Source organism: Scylla paramamosain, chromosome 43 (genome assembly GCF_035594125.1).
Source record: "Scylla paramamosain isolate STU-SP2022 chromosome 43, ASM3559412v1, whole genome shotgun sequence".
Taxonomy (NCBI): Eukaryota; Metazoa; Arthropoda; class Malacostraca; order Decapoda; family Portunidae; genus Scylla; species Scylla paramamosain.
The window spans coordinates 9,597,284-9,612,283 of record NC_087193.1 but is presented as its reverse complement, the minus strand read 5'-3'; the positions used below and the strand labels follow the sequence as shown (position 1 = coordinate 9,612,283).

At 40.3% G+C, this 15,000-nt stretch overlaps 1 protein-coding gene across 2 annotated transcripts in view; it reads left to right on the top strand.

The window, feature by feature from the left end:
• Positions 1–15,000, top strand: part of LOC135093569 (uncharacterized) — a 152,094-nt gene that overhangs the window by 126,541 nt on the left and 10,553 nt on the right. The window contains exon 1 of one of the 2 annotated variants that reach the window (XM_063992943.1): positions 12,775–12,879. The exons of the other annotated variant lie outside the window; for it this stretch is intronic. Within the exon in view, the coding sequence (XP_063849013.1) occupies positions 12,855–12,879 (25 nt within the window). The 5' untranslated portion in view covers positions 12,775–12,854. Of the gene's footprint in view, positions 1–12,774; positions 12,880–15,000 lie in introns of those variants that run through there. 2 annotated transcript variants of the gene reach the window in all.

The following is a 15,000-nucleotide window of genomic DNA, read 5'->3' as shown; positions in this document are numbered from 1 at the left end:
CACGGTAAACAGTCTATAAAGTGGAGGACTCACGCTAAGCAGTCCAGAATGTACTCGTAAGTAAAGAATTCACGCTTGTTATAATCCGACGAGTTTACAAAGGACTCACGCTCACTGGCCCAAAAAGTCTCGCGCAAAGCAATCCTTACTTCCTTTAGATCCTTGAGAGAGAGAGAGAGAGAGAGAGAGAGAGAGAGAGAGAGAGAGAGAGAGAGAGAGAGAGAGAGAGTATCCTCGTGTGCTATTTGGTTGAGTGGATGTCCAAGATGTCCTTTAAAGGCTGGTGTTAGTTCTGCTTGATGTCCTTTCGTCCTCGCCTCCCCAGAGAACCACTGAGAGCATTACGTGACGTGAAAACTCGCCTTACACCCAATGATCCAAAAATTGAGTCAGGCAGAGACACGAATCAATACAGAACCGCTTTGCTATCCGTCCCTCCCTTACTGCCCCGAAGACACGTCGCGGAACTGAAACCCTTGAGAGAGAGAGAGAGAGAGAGAGAGAGAGAGAGAGAGAGAGAGAGAGAGAGAGAGAGAGAGAGAGAGAGAGAGAGAGAGAGAGAGAGAGAGAGAGAGAGAGAGAGAGAGAGAGAAAGGGTTATATTAGAATGTACGTTAACAAGTTACATAGATTTGAAAGTGTTTTAAAGAAAAAAGAAAGGAAATTAAGCAGTGGACAACTAAACCAATAGAGAAATCAGATGAGAGAGAGAGAGAGAGAGAGAGAGAGAGAGAGAGAGAGAGAGAGAGAGAGAGAGAACAGACGAAAGGACTGACGGACAGGCGGGTACGGGGGGACGGTGGGCAATGCAAAGGCTTCTCTTAGGTTCCTCTTAGGGCAGACAGCCTCTCTTGGCGAGCGTCCCAAGAGAACCTCCTTGAAGAGCACCACCTCGGCCGTTCCCTGGGCGACACTGGCCACTAATGGAGCCCTGGAGCTGAGGTAAACAGAGAGTCCCCATCCCCTCCCCCCTTTCCCATTCCCCTGTCACCCAACACACCTCGCCTCAGACCCGCTACCTGACACACGCGGCTGACAGAATGATTGGTTCCAGTACCCTGCCACCTCCTCCAGTTATCGTCACCATTAACTCGGTATCTCCTCCTCCTCCTCCTCCTCCTCCTCCTCCTCCTCCTCCTCCTCCTCCTCCTCCTCCATTTCTTTCTCCTTCGTATAGATCCGTTGGGAAGTTGTTTGTGTTTTGTTTATACTCAATTGTGGTTGTCAGGGTTGTATTTACTGTGGGTTTTCTGTTGTGCTGCTTCATCTTTTTTTTTTTTTTCGTGTATTTTGATGCCTCGTTTGTATATGTGCTTGTGGGCTACTTCAAATGTTTGCTTGTTTCATTGTACATTTATTTGTTTTGTTTTTGTTTTTGTTTTTTGTTTTTTCATCGTTTTTTGATTCGTTCTTTAGCGTTGTATTTGTGTTTATAGCTTTCGTTTTCCTTCATTTACACATTCGGTAAATTCATCAATTAGTCGTAAGTTCTTTCACAGCCATTGCAGTTCAGCGCTTCTTTCTTTCATGACTTTAATGAAAAATGGATGACCTTTCACTCTCATTTATAAACCTTGTCCTTTCATTTATATATTTAGTCTTTCATTAATATTTCTTCCAGTTTCGTCTTCATAGTATCAGATTTCTTTTGTTTACAATTCTTACTTGAATGGGATATCTGGCTTTTTGTTGCCTTTGTACATAGAGGACGAGTTTTTGCATTATCTGTTTTTTTGTTATTATTCAGTCTCAATACGTCTTTCGCTTTTATTTATGTATTTGTACGACACAGAGTAACAAATCGTCTGTTGCAGTGAAGTGAAATCCTGATCTTTACTTTCATAACTAGATCTTTCCTTTAACTTTTACACCGCATTTTTTTTTTTTCCTTGCGGCGCCACGTGACCTCATTGTTGCAGTTTTCTTTCATAATTAGAACTCTTTACTTTTCAATCGCTATTTTGCTTTTTTCCTTGCTAGGCCATACGACCTCCTTGTTCCGCCGCGTAATTTCCAATCTATTAATCAAGCAATTCCTCGTTATCTTCTGGTTGACCATATTGGAATTTTGCTCACGTCGCCTTTCCCTCATAAACGCAGGAATATTTCGCCATCCCACGCCGCCCTTCCTCCCTACACTACTCGGACTTTCAGGGGCAGAGTATCAGGTTATCGCAGTAATGGAACTGACCTTTACTTTTGAGGACACTCTCTCATCTCTTCCAAAAAGGCGCTTGTGACGTTCCTTATCCTTTTGGTAACCCTTTGTGCTCTCTCAATTGCTGGGAATAAGGTTATTTTTCTTTTCCATTATCACTTCACTGTTTACGACACTGATCCATTCATTGTCATCTTTTTATGTCTTAATTGGTCTGTGTTAGTTTATTTCTTTGTTCATTATCACCTCTCTGTTTACATTGATTCATTTATTGCTCCTTTTTTCATGTCTTAATTGGTGGAAATTAGGATATTTTTCCATTATCACCTCTCTATTTACGACATTGATTCATTTATTGCCCTCTTTTCATATCTATAACCTGTGACTGGTCTGGCTTACCCTCAATATTAACAAAATGGTGTGGTGCATTTTTAAAGTATGATTTCCGGACAAGGAGAACAAAAAGAGTAATAGAAAATTTCAGACCTTTAAGTGATTGTGGTTTTGTTCTCTCCCAGTAAATGTACCTAGGGTTACACCAATATAATGACAGGTGGCACATTCATTAGCAGCCAGAGAGTCCACCCTTTGAAAGCTAATGAGCATATTACTTGTTTAATTGGTATGAATAATGATTATCTTTTCCTTACCACCTTAATTTGCCAGCCTTTGTATTGTGTTGATTAGGGATGAGCAGATTATTTCCCTTGTCCCAGCTTGGTAATCTTTCAACTGTCTTAATTAATGTCAGTAAGCTTTTTTTTAAGTTTTATTATCTTTATTTGTTATATTTCTTTTCCTTTCACTTATAGATAAGTTTGTTTGTTTGTTTTCTAGTGGGCCGCAAGACTGTCCCTTGCCACCATGGGCTAAGAGTGTGAATGGTGTGTGTGTGTGTGTGTGTGTGTGTGTGTGTGTGTGTGTGGGATGCCTTGTCTGGGCCACCCTGTATGGGATTATCGGCCTGATATGTAGATAGATTACGATATTTGTTTATATTATATTCTGATGTTTCTTTTCTTTATTCTAACCTGCAGTCTTGATTATAGTAGGGAAACTTTTTTTTTTTTTTTTTTTACTGTATTCTGTTTCTTTCACTTGTATCAGCAGTAAATGCATTGCGTCCCCGGCGTGGCTGCAGTAGCTTCACGCCTCTGGTAATGGAAACGAAGCTCGCCCATAAATCAAGTGGAAACAGAGAGTTGAACGCGCCTAAAGTGGATCTATTACTTCATTTATACCTTTCGGAGCTTGATGGCCCTTTTATCTATGCGTTCCGGAATTAAAAAAGAATGTTAAATCCACAACGAAATTATTGAATCTATAAATTAAGCGAAAAGAGAGAGCTGAACACTTCTAAAGCAGATCTGTTTCTCCATTTATACTTTTCGCTAATCATATGATTTCTTTACCTGAATATTTTGGATCAAAGAAATATCGAATCCACAATGAGGAGCCGGTTCTGTCACCTCCTGAAACTTGAAATGTATATACGTTGCAAATTGGATAACAAAAATGAAAAAAAAAAGAAACACCAGATAAAAAAATAAATAAACCTTCGTACCATTTCGTCTATAATTCTCGCATGTTGTAAGTTAATTAGTTTATTTCGCGGATCCAATACTTCTCCAGTGAATCCCAAGTTAAATGCGACACCTCAGTCTATGAGCCTTAAGTTGTGAGCTCAGTCACTTCCCGTCTGTATATCAAAGGGTTAGCTGGTGTTTATTTTGCTTATCAAAGAGTTAGTGTTCGTTTCAGTCAGCTGCCAAAAAGAGAGAGAGAGAGAGAGAGAGAGAGAGAGGGGGGGAAGATGGGGTGGATAGGTATTTAAAGAAAGTGGAAGAAAAATAGGTGAGGGATTTGTTGAAACGGAAAAGAGGAAGAGAAGGAAAAGAAATGATAGGAAAGAGAAGGCAAGGAAAGGAAAATAAGAGAAAAGACAGGAAAAAGTGAAGAACAGAAGGGAAGGGAATGAAAGAAATGAAGAAAACTGGAGAGAGAAAAGAGGAAAATGACGAAAATTGAGAGAGAGAGAGAGAGAGAGAGAGAGAGAGAGAGAGAGAGAGAGAGAGAGAGAGAGAGAGAGAGAGAGAGAGAGAGAGAGAGAGAGGCAGGCCAAGTAAGTGTGCTTATACAATATTCCATCGATAAACAACAAGATTATTTAAACATTCTTTCCCTGGGTATAAAAACAATATCGATATTTATGAAGGTTTATGGGTTGGTTTCAATCCTTTCTAGAATACATTATGTGGGTTCCGCGTGTAAGATGAGAGTGATGTTTTTACGCTTATGGATTCAAAGGAGAAGGGAAAGAGAAAACAAGTAAGAAAAAAATGGAAAGGGGGAGAGAACCGCTGATAAGGAGAAAGGATAAAAGGAAGTAGATAAAATGAAGGATGGAAGGAACGACCGTATAAAGAAAGAAGGAAAATACGAGGGTGATAAATGAGAAAAAGAGAGAAAAGGGGAAATTGCTGAATAGGAAGAAAAAATTTGATAGCCAAAAATACAAAAATACCTAACGAGAACACACACACACACACACACACACACACACACACACACACACACACACACACACACACACACACACACACACACACGAGTCAGGAAGGAACTGCAGCTCTGAAGTTTAGAAAATTGAATAAAAAATCAGTAGATAAACCAACAGAGAGAGAGAGAGAGAGAGAGAGAGAGAGAGAGAGAGAGAGAGAGAGAGAGAGAGAGAGAGAGAGAGAGAGAGAGAGAGAGAGAGAGAGAGAGAATACACAACACAAGAGGCAGCATAACAAAGCTCAATAAACGTATAAAAGATGAATGGGAGAGATATGATAAACAGAGAAGAGGCGGGGATGATAAAGGCTTTGCATGGTAAATGAATGACAAGAGAGATACATTCCCTACATAAGCTACTTGCGTCCCTCTATTTTTTCCTCCTAATGTCACCTGTCCTTCAACATGTGTCCTTACCTTTCATTATTTATTGATATAGTTAGCATTCGTGAGAGAGAGAGAGAGAGAGAGAGAGAGAGAGAGAGAGAGAGAGAGAGAGAGAGAGAGAGAGAGAGAGAGAGAGAGAGAGAGAGAGAGACCATAACAAACCTATTGTCTTCCATAGTAACGTGTGTGTGTTTGTTTGTGTGTCTGTGCATGAAACCATAAATTAAGGTTATATTACGAATGAAGAGTAAGAGAGAGAGGGACAGGGACAAGGACAGAGAGAAGAAATATGTGTCATTAACTGTAATAGGATGAGAAGTAAAGAGAGAAGAGAAGAGAAGAGGAGATTAAATTGTTGTCGTTGTTGTTGTTGTTGCTGCTGCTGTTGTTGCTGCTGCTGCTGCTGCGTTTCTTGGCCGTGGACGTGGTGATGGTAGTTACGGATATTGATGCTCCTGGTATTATGGAGGAGGAGGAGGAGGAGGAGGAGGAGGAGGAGGAGGAGGAGGAGGAGGAGGAGTAGGAGAAGGAGAAGGAGGAGGATGAAGATAACGAAGAAGAGAAAGGCGTTGGGATGAAAAGTAAAATTAGATGGGAGAAAGGAAGAAGAAGAAAAAGAAGAAAGAGGAGAAAGAAAAATTAATGAAGATCAGGAACAAGAACAAGGACAACACGGAAGAGGAGGTGTGAGTAAGAGAGTGAGAAGGACAGAGAAGAGGATAACATCAACAACAACAGCAACAACAACAACAACAGCAACAACAAGGCGGAGAAGAAGAAAAGATACAAATAACAAAAAAGAAGGAGAAAATGAAAAATAGAACCAGGAGAAGAAGAAAAAGACGAACACGAGATAGAAGGAGGAAAAGAAGAAGAAGAAGAGGAGGAGGAGGAGGAGGAAGTGGAGGAATAAGAGAAAAGAAAACCGGAAAAACAAAGGACACACAATATTTTGAGCAGCAGTGTGACAGGAGCCTTGGCCCGCTGACAACCTTTTTTCCTTTTTATTCCTTTGCTCTCTTTTTTTTCTCTCCTCCTTTCTCCCTCTCGCCTTTAAGCTTGGGCCGAGAGACCGTGTATGAGGCACGACACTCGACAGCCTTCAATGGATCATCAGCCCACCCGTGCAATTAGCCATTCAGGTGGGCATGGAGGTTAATTAATTAGGCAGGTGTAGAGCCCTCCTATGAGATTAGGTGAAAAGACGGAAGGAAAATTTCAAGAGACAGGTACAGATGAGGTGGCAGAGGACGAAATAGGGCTGAACGAACAGGTAATATATTAAATGAAAGCTGTATAGGGAGTAACTAGTGGATTCGTGTTCTAATAAGTAATGAGTGTGCAGTTTTTGAACGGAAGGAGATGGAGGTGAAAATTAGCACATTGTATATTTCCTAACGTCTCTTAATCTTTCTCGTAGTCCTCCTTAGTAAAGAAAATAAATGAATTCATGCTTTGATAACCTACATGGGTAAAGTTCTTGGTCGGAGAAGAATCAAAGGAGACTTCTAGATCAGAAAATTAGCACACGGTCATCCTCTCCTTGCGTCACTTAAATCTTCCTTTAGTCCTCCTTAGAAAAACGTCCATAAATCTTCGTTTTCTGTAATGCTCCGCAAAGAGGCTTGCGTTGTCATTCCCAGCTGCTGCGTGGGGCTGGTCTTTGCGATATGACATTGCTACATTTACTCGCATTTCTGATGACCCGCCTGGAAAGAGGAAAAGCTTCATGCAACAAACGGGATTCTGGGCAAATTATTTTTTTGTGAGCTTAGTGATTTACATGGAAAGGTATTTGTTGTAAGCTCGGATAAATGAGAGAGAGAGAGAGAGAGAGAGAGAGAGAGAGAGAGAGAGAGAGAGAGAGAGAGAGAGAGAGAGAGAGAGAGAGAGTGTGTAGCTTGTATTGGCATTGGCTAATTGAATCAACATACACACAGTCAGTTACTCGTACTTTTTTTAACTTAACAAGACTAGTTTATTCATTTATTTTTCTTTTTATCTCTTTTCTATATATATGTATATATATATATTTTTTTTTTTTTTTTTTGGGGGGGGTTGTCCTCCGCTCTCTATCCTCTTCTTTTTTCTTGACTCTCAGTACTGCTAACCTCTCATCTCGTTTTCTATATGCCACTCAACTACGTTACAAGTATCAAATCAAACCTATTGACATTTGACTTTCTCTCTCTCTCTCTCTCTCTCTCTCTCTCTCTCTCTCTCTCTCTCTCTCTCTCTCTCTCTGTCTTCGTTTACTTCATCTATTCTCACTTTTTCATGCTTTTTTTTTTTTTCCTCTCCCATGGTGCGTGGCTATTACATGTTAACTCTTTGGCAAGTTCGGAGTTATTTATCACCCTGCCCCACGCTGCTCCTTTTTTCCTGTGAATTTTACTGAGCCAGGTCTATTAGATTTTGCAGTGTAGTAGTTGTAGTAGTAGTAGTAGTAGTAGTAGTAGTAATAGTAGTAGTAGTCAATTGTCTGTCTATCTCTGCCTGTTTGCTTGTTTTGTTTGTTTTGTTTGTTTGTTTGTCTGTTTGTTTGTTTGTTTGTTTGTACGTCTATCTGTCTTTCTGTCGCTTTATGAGTTTCAAGGTAAAAATAGTTCAGATGAGAATTTCTGTTCACTGTCTTTATCTTCCGTAAATATTTAAACTTTATTTTCGCATATTATACAGTGTAGGTCATCTTCCTTCTTCTACTTCCTCCTCCTCCTCCTCCTCCTCCTCCTCCTCCTCCTCCTCCTCCTCCTCCTCCTCCTCCTCCTCCTCCTCCTCCTCCATTCCGGGCTGTCCATTCGTACACGTTCGAGAGTGCAAGGCCATGCATGAAGAATAATAAATGAATGAATGAATGAATATATTAACAACGGAGGAAGAAATAGCACTGCCAGGGACAGCACTGGATGGCCTGCAGCCCGGCGACGACCACTTGGCAGCGAACACGCGGGAAAAGAGCGAAATGATCATGTCCACAGTAAATGGTCTGATTCACTGGCAATAACCCAGTACCATTAGTCCAACAGCGGCCTTCGTCACACTAACCATTGCCTCCAACTAAGTTATTTGCATGTACCGTATCATTTTCCAAGATACATTTTTCCCCATTAGCATTTTCACTTAGATTTCTCCCATTGCCTTGTGATTAGTTAGGTTAAGTTAGGTTAGCATTCCATCAGGTAGGTTAGGTTACGTTCGGTTAAGATAGTTTAGCGTTCCCTCCAAGTAGACTTCTCCTCACTGACTTTTCGCCCATAAGGCTCCCCCAGTGAATTACTGCCATGTAATAGGTTAGGTTAGCATTCCCCCCCAGGTTAGGTTAAGATAGGTTAGCATTCCTCCCAAGTATATTTCTTCTCACTGTCACTTTCACCCATAAGATTAATTGTCCCCTTGAATAACTCTCCTATCATTAATTATTTTAGGTTGAGTTAGGTTAGGTTAGATTAGGTTAGGTTAGTATTCCCTAAGTACATTTTCCTCTCTTACATTTTCACCCATAAGATTCCTCAAAAAAAAAAAAAAAAACTGCTCTCCTTTGGTTAATTAGGTTAGGTTAAGTTAGGTTAGGTTTGATTAGGTTAGGTTGAGTTTGAGTATTTTTCATGTAGCACTCGGAGTTAATTTGGGTGTAATTAGCATGGATGAAACTTAGGTTATGTTAGGCAAGATTAGATTAAGTTATGTTGATTTTCTTCTCTCACTGGGTGTTGCTCTAAGTGAAGTTTGTATGAATTAAAGTAGGTTAGCTAGATTTTGTTAAATTATGCAAGCATTTTTTATGATAGGATATTACTGCGTGAAATTTGCATGATTCCAGCTGAGGTGAGGTCAGAAAATTATATTACTGAGTTATTTTGAGGCTAAACCTTCATTAAACTTAATGTGAAGTTCAAACACGGAAATCTATCATGAGGTGAGTCATTTTGAGGTAAAATTTGCATGAACTAATCTCCATGGCTGGTGGAATTTACATAGAAGCATAGCCAAACCTCTCCCCCTCTCTCCCTCACTCTCAGTTCAGCGCGGTCGTAACTCAAGCCCAGATTTATATACTGGATCTTTTTTTTTTCCCTGGTGATCTGGCCGCGAGGAATATCATTGCGCCGCCACCACTGCTCCGCCGCGGCCCGACTCGGATGTAAAGAATGGTATTGTTGGATTAAGCGAATAACGATGTACGAGAATTGTGACGTGCAGTTTAAAGGAGCAGGGATCATTGTGGGCGTGCACTGCTGGACTAAAGGACTGTGGGCGTGCAAAGGTGGGCTGGAGAACTGGGTGGGGGTAGTGGGATGGGTTGGGAGAGGGTGTGGGTGTGGAAGGATGGGCTGGAGGAGCGTGTGGGCGTGCAGAGATGGGCTGAAAGACTCTGGGTGTGTAAAGACGGGTTAGGAAATGTGTGGGCATGCAAGGGTGGGCTGGAGGAATGTGTGGGCGTGTCCAGGCTTTTCTCAATGGCACGGGTGAAAAAGAAGTTTATCCTTACTTCTCGTTTACTTGTCTTTGCTTCCTTTTTCCTTTCTCTCCTCCTTTTCTTCGTTTTCTATTTTATCCTTATTCTTTCTTTCTCTTTTTCCTTTCGTGTGCCTCCTTGTCACTCTCAATTTCTTTTTCTTTCTTTCTCTCTCTTCCTTTCTTTCTTTCTTTTCTCTCTTCTTTCTCTATCTTTTGTTCGTTCGTTCGTTGGCTTTGCTAGTCTTTCCCTTCCATTTTATCCTTTTACTCTTTTTTTTTTTACTCCTTTTTCATTCACAGCTATTCTTATCATCACCACCACTATAATTATCAGCACCATCGTCATCATTGTCATCGTCATCATCATTCCCCACGTGACATGGATTTAGGTGACATGTTCCCTGCGAGTCATAAAAGGCGAAGGAGAGACGAGAGCAGAGACCAGAAATATCAGCGGAAATTTTATATCGTCAGGAAACAAAAAAAAAAGGAAACCAACAAGTCCTTTTATTTTTCCTCCGTTTTTTGTTCTGTTTGTTGGTTCAGTTTAGTTTCTTTTCTTACTTAATTTTGTGCTTTTCTTCTCCTCTCCTTTTTTTCCGCTTCTCTCTCGTGTTTGTGGTAAAGATATGTGTGATTAGTTGTAAGGAGGTCACTGCTGCTGCTACTACTGCAACTACTACTACTACTACTACCACTACTACTACTACTACTATTTTTTTCTTCTTGTTGCTGTTGTTGTTGTTATCATTGTCTTTTCTTCTCATCCTCCTCCTCTTCCTCCGTGCTGTCGCCGCTGCTGTTGTTGTTATTATCATCATTGTCTTTTATCATCATTGTCATTATCACCACCACCACCACCACTACCACCACCATCACAACTATCACCACCACTACTATAACGCAGCCAGCAGTGCATGGATATGAGGCCAGAGTGCAGGGACAGAGATCAGCGGAGCAGCGACTGACTCTGAACAGAATACATACGACGGGTTAACTTGGTCTCAGGATCTCTCAGGAGTGCCGGGGTGGCGTGGCGGTTTTACTTGAGTTCTCGAGGATCAGTGACCAGTGCAGAGCTTATACCTTCTTTTTTTTTTTTTCTTTTTCTCCCTCTCTTCGTCTCCCAAAAGAGGTGGCGTGTCTCAATAGCCGCTGCCTGTTTCGTTTTCTGGAGTTCGGTCTTAAGTCTTTGGTGCTTCTATGTAATGAGTTTGAAGTTGATGGTATTACTCTCTCTCTCTCTCTCTCTCTCTCTCTCTCTCTCTCTCTCTCTCCCTCTCTCTCTCTCTCTCTCTCTCTCTTTGAGAATAAAAAATGAATCGTTGGCAAAGGTTAACACATACGAGTTTGGAAGCACTGACTGGTAGTTAAATGACACACACACACACACACACACACACACACACACACACACACACACACACACACACACACACACACACACACACACACACACACACACACACACACAGCGGCAACCTAACAAGCATTCAGAAGCCCCTTTTATTCGGTGAGTCATCCTAAAGTGCAGCAGGTAAGGTTAAAGCAGAGGAGACGAGGGGAGTGTGGGTGTGTGGGCGCGGCGGGGGTAGGGGGTAGGGGGTAGGGCGGCGAGTGTGAGGCGCTGCTGTGGGCGAGCAACTGAGCACTTACATAACGTATTCTGAAACTCTTTGCGCTCTCACCACGACTATTTTCAAAAGCTACAGAGATGATTAGCCGGGTGTTCAAGATTTTTTCTCCCGTTCATTAAGTAGAAATCTTGTTAATATCTGATTAGAAGCATAAAAACATCCTTACCAACCTGTGTCACTTCAACTTCAAGCCTTTGGAAAGTAGTGGAAGCACGACAGAGGCCTGAAGTTTTTTTTTTTTTTCAGAATACGAACTTAACACGCGCACAGCTCCGATCATCATTCTGTTAGCAGGCGGCGCTGACCTCCACCTCGAGGCTACCTATTCCCTTTTCCGTTTTCTTTTCACGTTCCTCTTATGTTTAAGATGAGTACTGGCCAAGGACAACAAAAGAGAGAAAGAGAGAGAGAGAAACAAAAAAACTTACTGAGGTGCCAGTCCTAAAAGAAAGATCCAAAAGATAATGTAAAATTGGAGAAGTGTCTTGAAACCTCCCTCAAGTCATACGCAGGCGTGGAGTTCCACAGTTTACAGGGATTATTCATGAGGAGCATCGTACAGATTTTACTTGTTATTAATAACTTTGTAACTTTAAGCGGAAATAGTACTTACCTGTCGAAACGCGTATTAAATATGCTGTCTTGACCTGTTCTACTCTTCCTACTGAATATATGATGCCTCATCAACACTTCTCTGTCTGATGGATGGTAATGTTATCAGTTACATGTCTATACTGCTTTCGTTTTCTGCGTATTTTCTGTTGTTTTAAGAGATGGTTTTATTAACTCACATGGATAATTTTTACATACCTACAAGTGATCTACGAAAGATATAGTTTTGGTTATATCTTTTTTATTATTTTTATCGTGTATTTGAGTATGTTGTTTTTGTAATTAATATAGATGGGTTTTGTATTCGTTTACGCCACAAACAGAAAATGGTTACATAAAGCGAATCAATGCATGCATATCTTAGTTTTCGACATATTCTTTAATGTATCGTGTCTGAAGATTTGTTTCACGTCACTAACGTATATAAATGAACCTTTATTTATATTTTATGTGTATTTTTAGATGCATGGTGTCTTCAGGTAAAGTAGTTATATATTGGTAACGTATGTAGATGAGTCACACCTGCTCTCTGTCCATTCGCTTTAAGACAACTGAATACTTCAATATTTAAATCCCACTCCGCGAGATTTTGCTTTGTTTTCATTTTGCTGTGTTTGGAATTCTTCAGCTTTAGGATTACCGTGATGGCTCCAAATAATTCAGGCGCCTGATGTTTCCTTTCAGTTCTGCTTCACCGGACGCTTCATGAGTCACGTAAATTTGTGTCAGAACGAACTTAGCTGACGGACAGCATCTGACTGACATCGTACTGAAAATATGTGTTAAGTAATTCATGGTTTTCATTACATAACAGAGACACTCCTCCTCCTCCTCCTCCTCCTCCTCCTCCTCCTCCTCCTCCTCCTCCTCCTCCTCCTCTTTTTCACCATCATCCTCATTATCTTCATTAGCAACCTCTATGATTTTCACTACAGGACGAGTTTCTTATATTCTCCATTTTTTTTTTTCAGCTGTCTGTCTATGCCACATCATCCCGGCAAAGCTTCTCGTGTTGCATCGTTAAACGCTGTGGGGATTTCATAATGGATATTTCCAGAGCCTTAAGAGGTGATTAATCAGGATTCTCTCTCTCTCTCTCTCTCTCTCTCTCTCTCTCTCTCTCTCTCTCTCTCTCTCTCTCTCTCTCTCTCTCTCTCTCTCTCTCTCTCTCTCTCTCTCTCTCTCTCTCTCTCTCTGATGATGATGCAGAATCCCTTTTAAACTATCACTAGAAGCATGAAAGCACCATTGAACACTCCAGTAACTTCAGTGCAGCCTGTTAAAAGCAGCGATATGCAGTGTGGAAATCATTGAGAATGGACACTTTTCCCGTCTTTCTAGATCTCTGTCCACTGTGCACTTTTTACGTTCCTAAGCTGCCGTTCCCTTAGTCAATCACCCATTTCTTATCTTTTCAGTACAAGTGTATATTTTTTTACCTGTTATTAGTTCCTGATTGGTGTGGGTTCTTTAAAAATAGGAAAATAAATAGCTGAAATAATCGAAAATATATAGGCAAATAAACATACAAATAAATGAAGAAGAGTAAAGGTAAATCGAAAAATAAATACGAGGACTTAAATGATGGGAGCAAAATTTACTTGTATTTTTGCTCTTTGATTGCTATGGGAGCAATTCAGAGTATAAATCTATGGGTAAGAATAACAGGTAAGTAGATTTAGTTCGTACAGGGACCGCCACTTGTAGGCCTGACGGCTTCTTGCGGCTTCCCTTATTTTCTTATGTTCCTATGTTCTTCATTCCGGAAAACAATACTCAAGCTAAGAGGGGAGGTGAAGTCATTGTAGCCTTTTAGTGCCTCTAGTTGCATGTTTGCGCCGTAAAATCGTGCAGGGTTACACAGATCAAGTAACAAGCGTCATATTGCCATTAGTGGATGAAGGTTTTAGCACTCAGGACAGCAAGACACGTCACATTACGTCGCATCAACAAAAACTGCATGAAAGGATCAAATTATGAAATCGTTCCGTTATTTTGATTTTCCATTTTATTTATTTATTTTTATTTTTATTTTTTTTATTTATTTATTTATTTTTATTTTTTTTTTTTTTTTTTACATTATTCTCCCCTCTAGAAATTGCCATTCTTTCCGTGTAATTAATTTATCCCCCGAACCAGAGGCAAAAAATAACATAGGAAAAACTGATGTTATTTAATTAAAGCTTCTTTTCTCACAACTAGTACCTGTTTTCCACACATGAACGGTGGCGCCCGAGGAAAAAGTATATGCACCGCCAAATATATGAAGAAAATATAATAATAATAATAATAATAATAATAATAATAATAATAATAATAATAATAATAATAATAATAATGATAATAATAATAGCAAATTTACAAACCATAAATCTGTTCAAAATATTAGATGAATAAAAAGCTTACATATCCTTTATTACATTATTTTGGACCTACATCCTCCTTTTTCATGCATTCACGCATTTAAATACATTTTGAAATTAGTCATACCATATTAGGAAAAAAGGAGAACACGTAGCTACTAATGTAATAAGAAAAATAACATCACCCACGCCATTTGGAGCAACTAAAAAAGAAATGCTATTCACGTCATCATATACACCACTGCTGCTTCTCTTCTCAGTATTTCTGTGTATATATTTTCCAAGTAAACTCGAGTTCACGCGGCGTCGGTGGTGAGCATTTTTATATATGAATAAGTTGCAGTGGTGTGGGTGAGGTTCAGTCTCCCCTCCCTCTATTCTTCACGGTTCTCTGCGGGTTGTGTGAGTGGATGGCGCCAGGCTGAGGTGTGTATGTATGTGTGGGTGTATGGATGGTGGATGGGTGTGCCTGGCTCCAAAGATGAGGAGATTATTTGCTTTCTAATAATAATTCATAATCCTGCAACAAGTCGAAAGCCGATTGCTCAGATCAAAATAGATAAGAAAAAACAAACATGCAAGGCCTCACGTATGCTTTCTTTCATGACCGCACGTTCATCAGTCGCCTTGTGGTGCTGCTTCATCTGAGCCAGGTATTGTAATGGTTTTAGAGTTTCATTTTACGACCATGTTTCACATCAGAGTTGTGAGTTTGGAGTTTCATTTCAAAGCTTCATGTTTCACTTAGGTGTTTACCTTCCTATCTATGTTCAATTAAGTGTGCAATTGTGATAAACACACGCTAGCAGTCAGACGTGTTTATCTT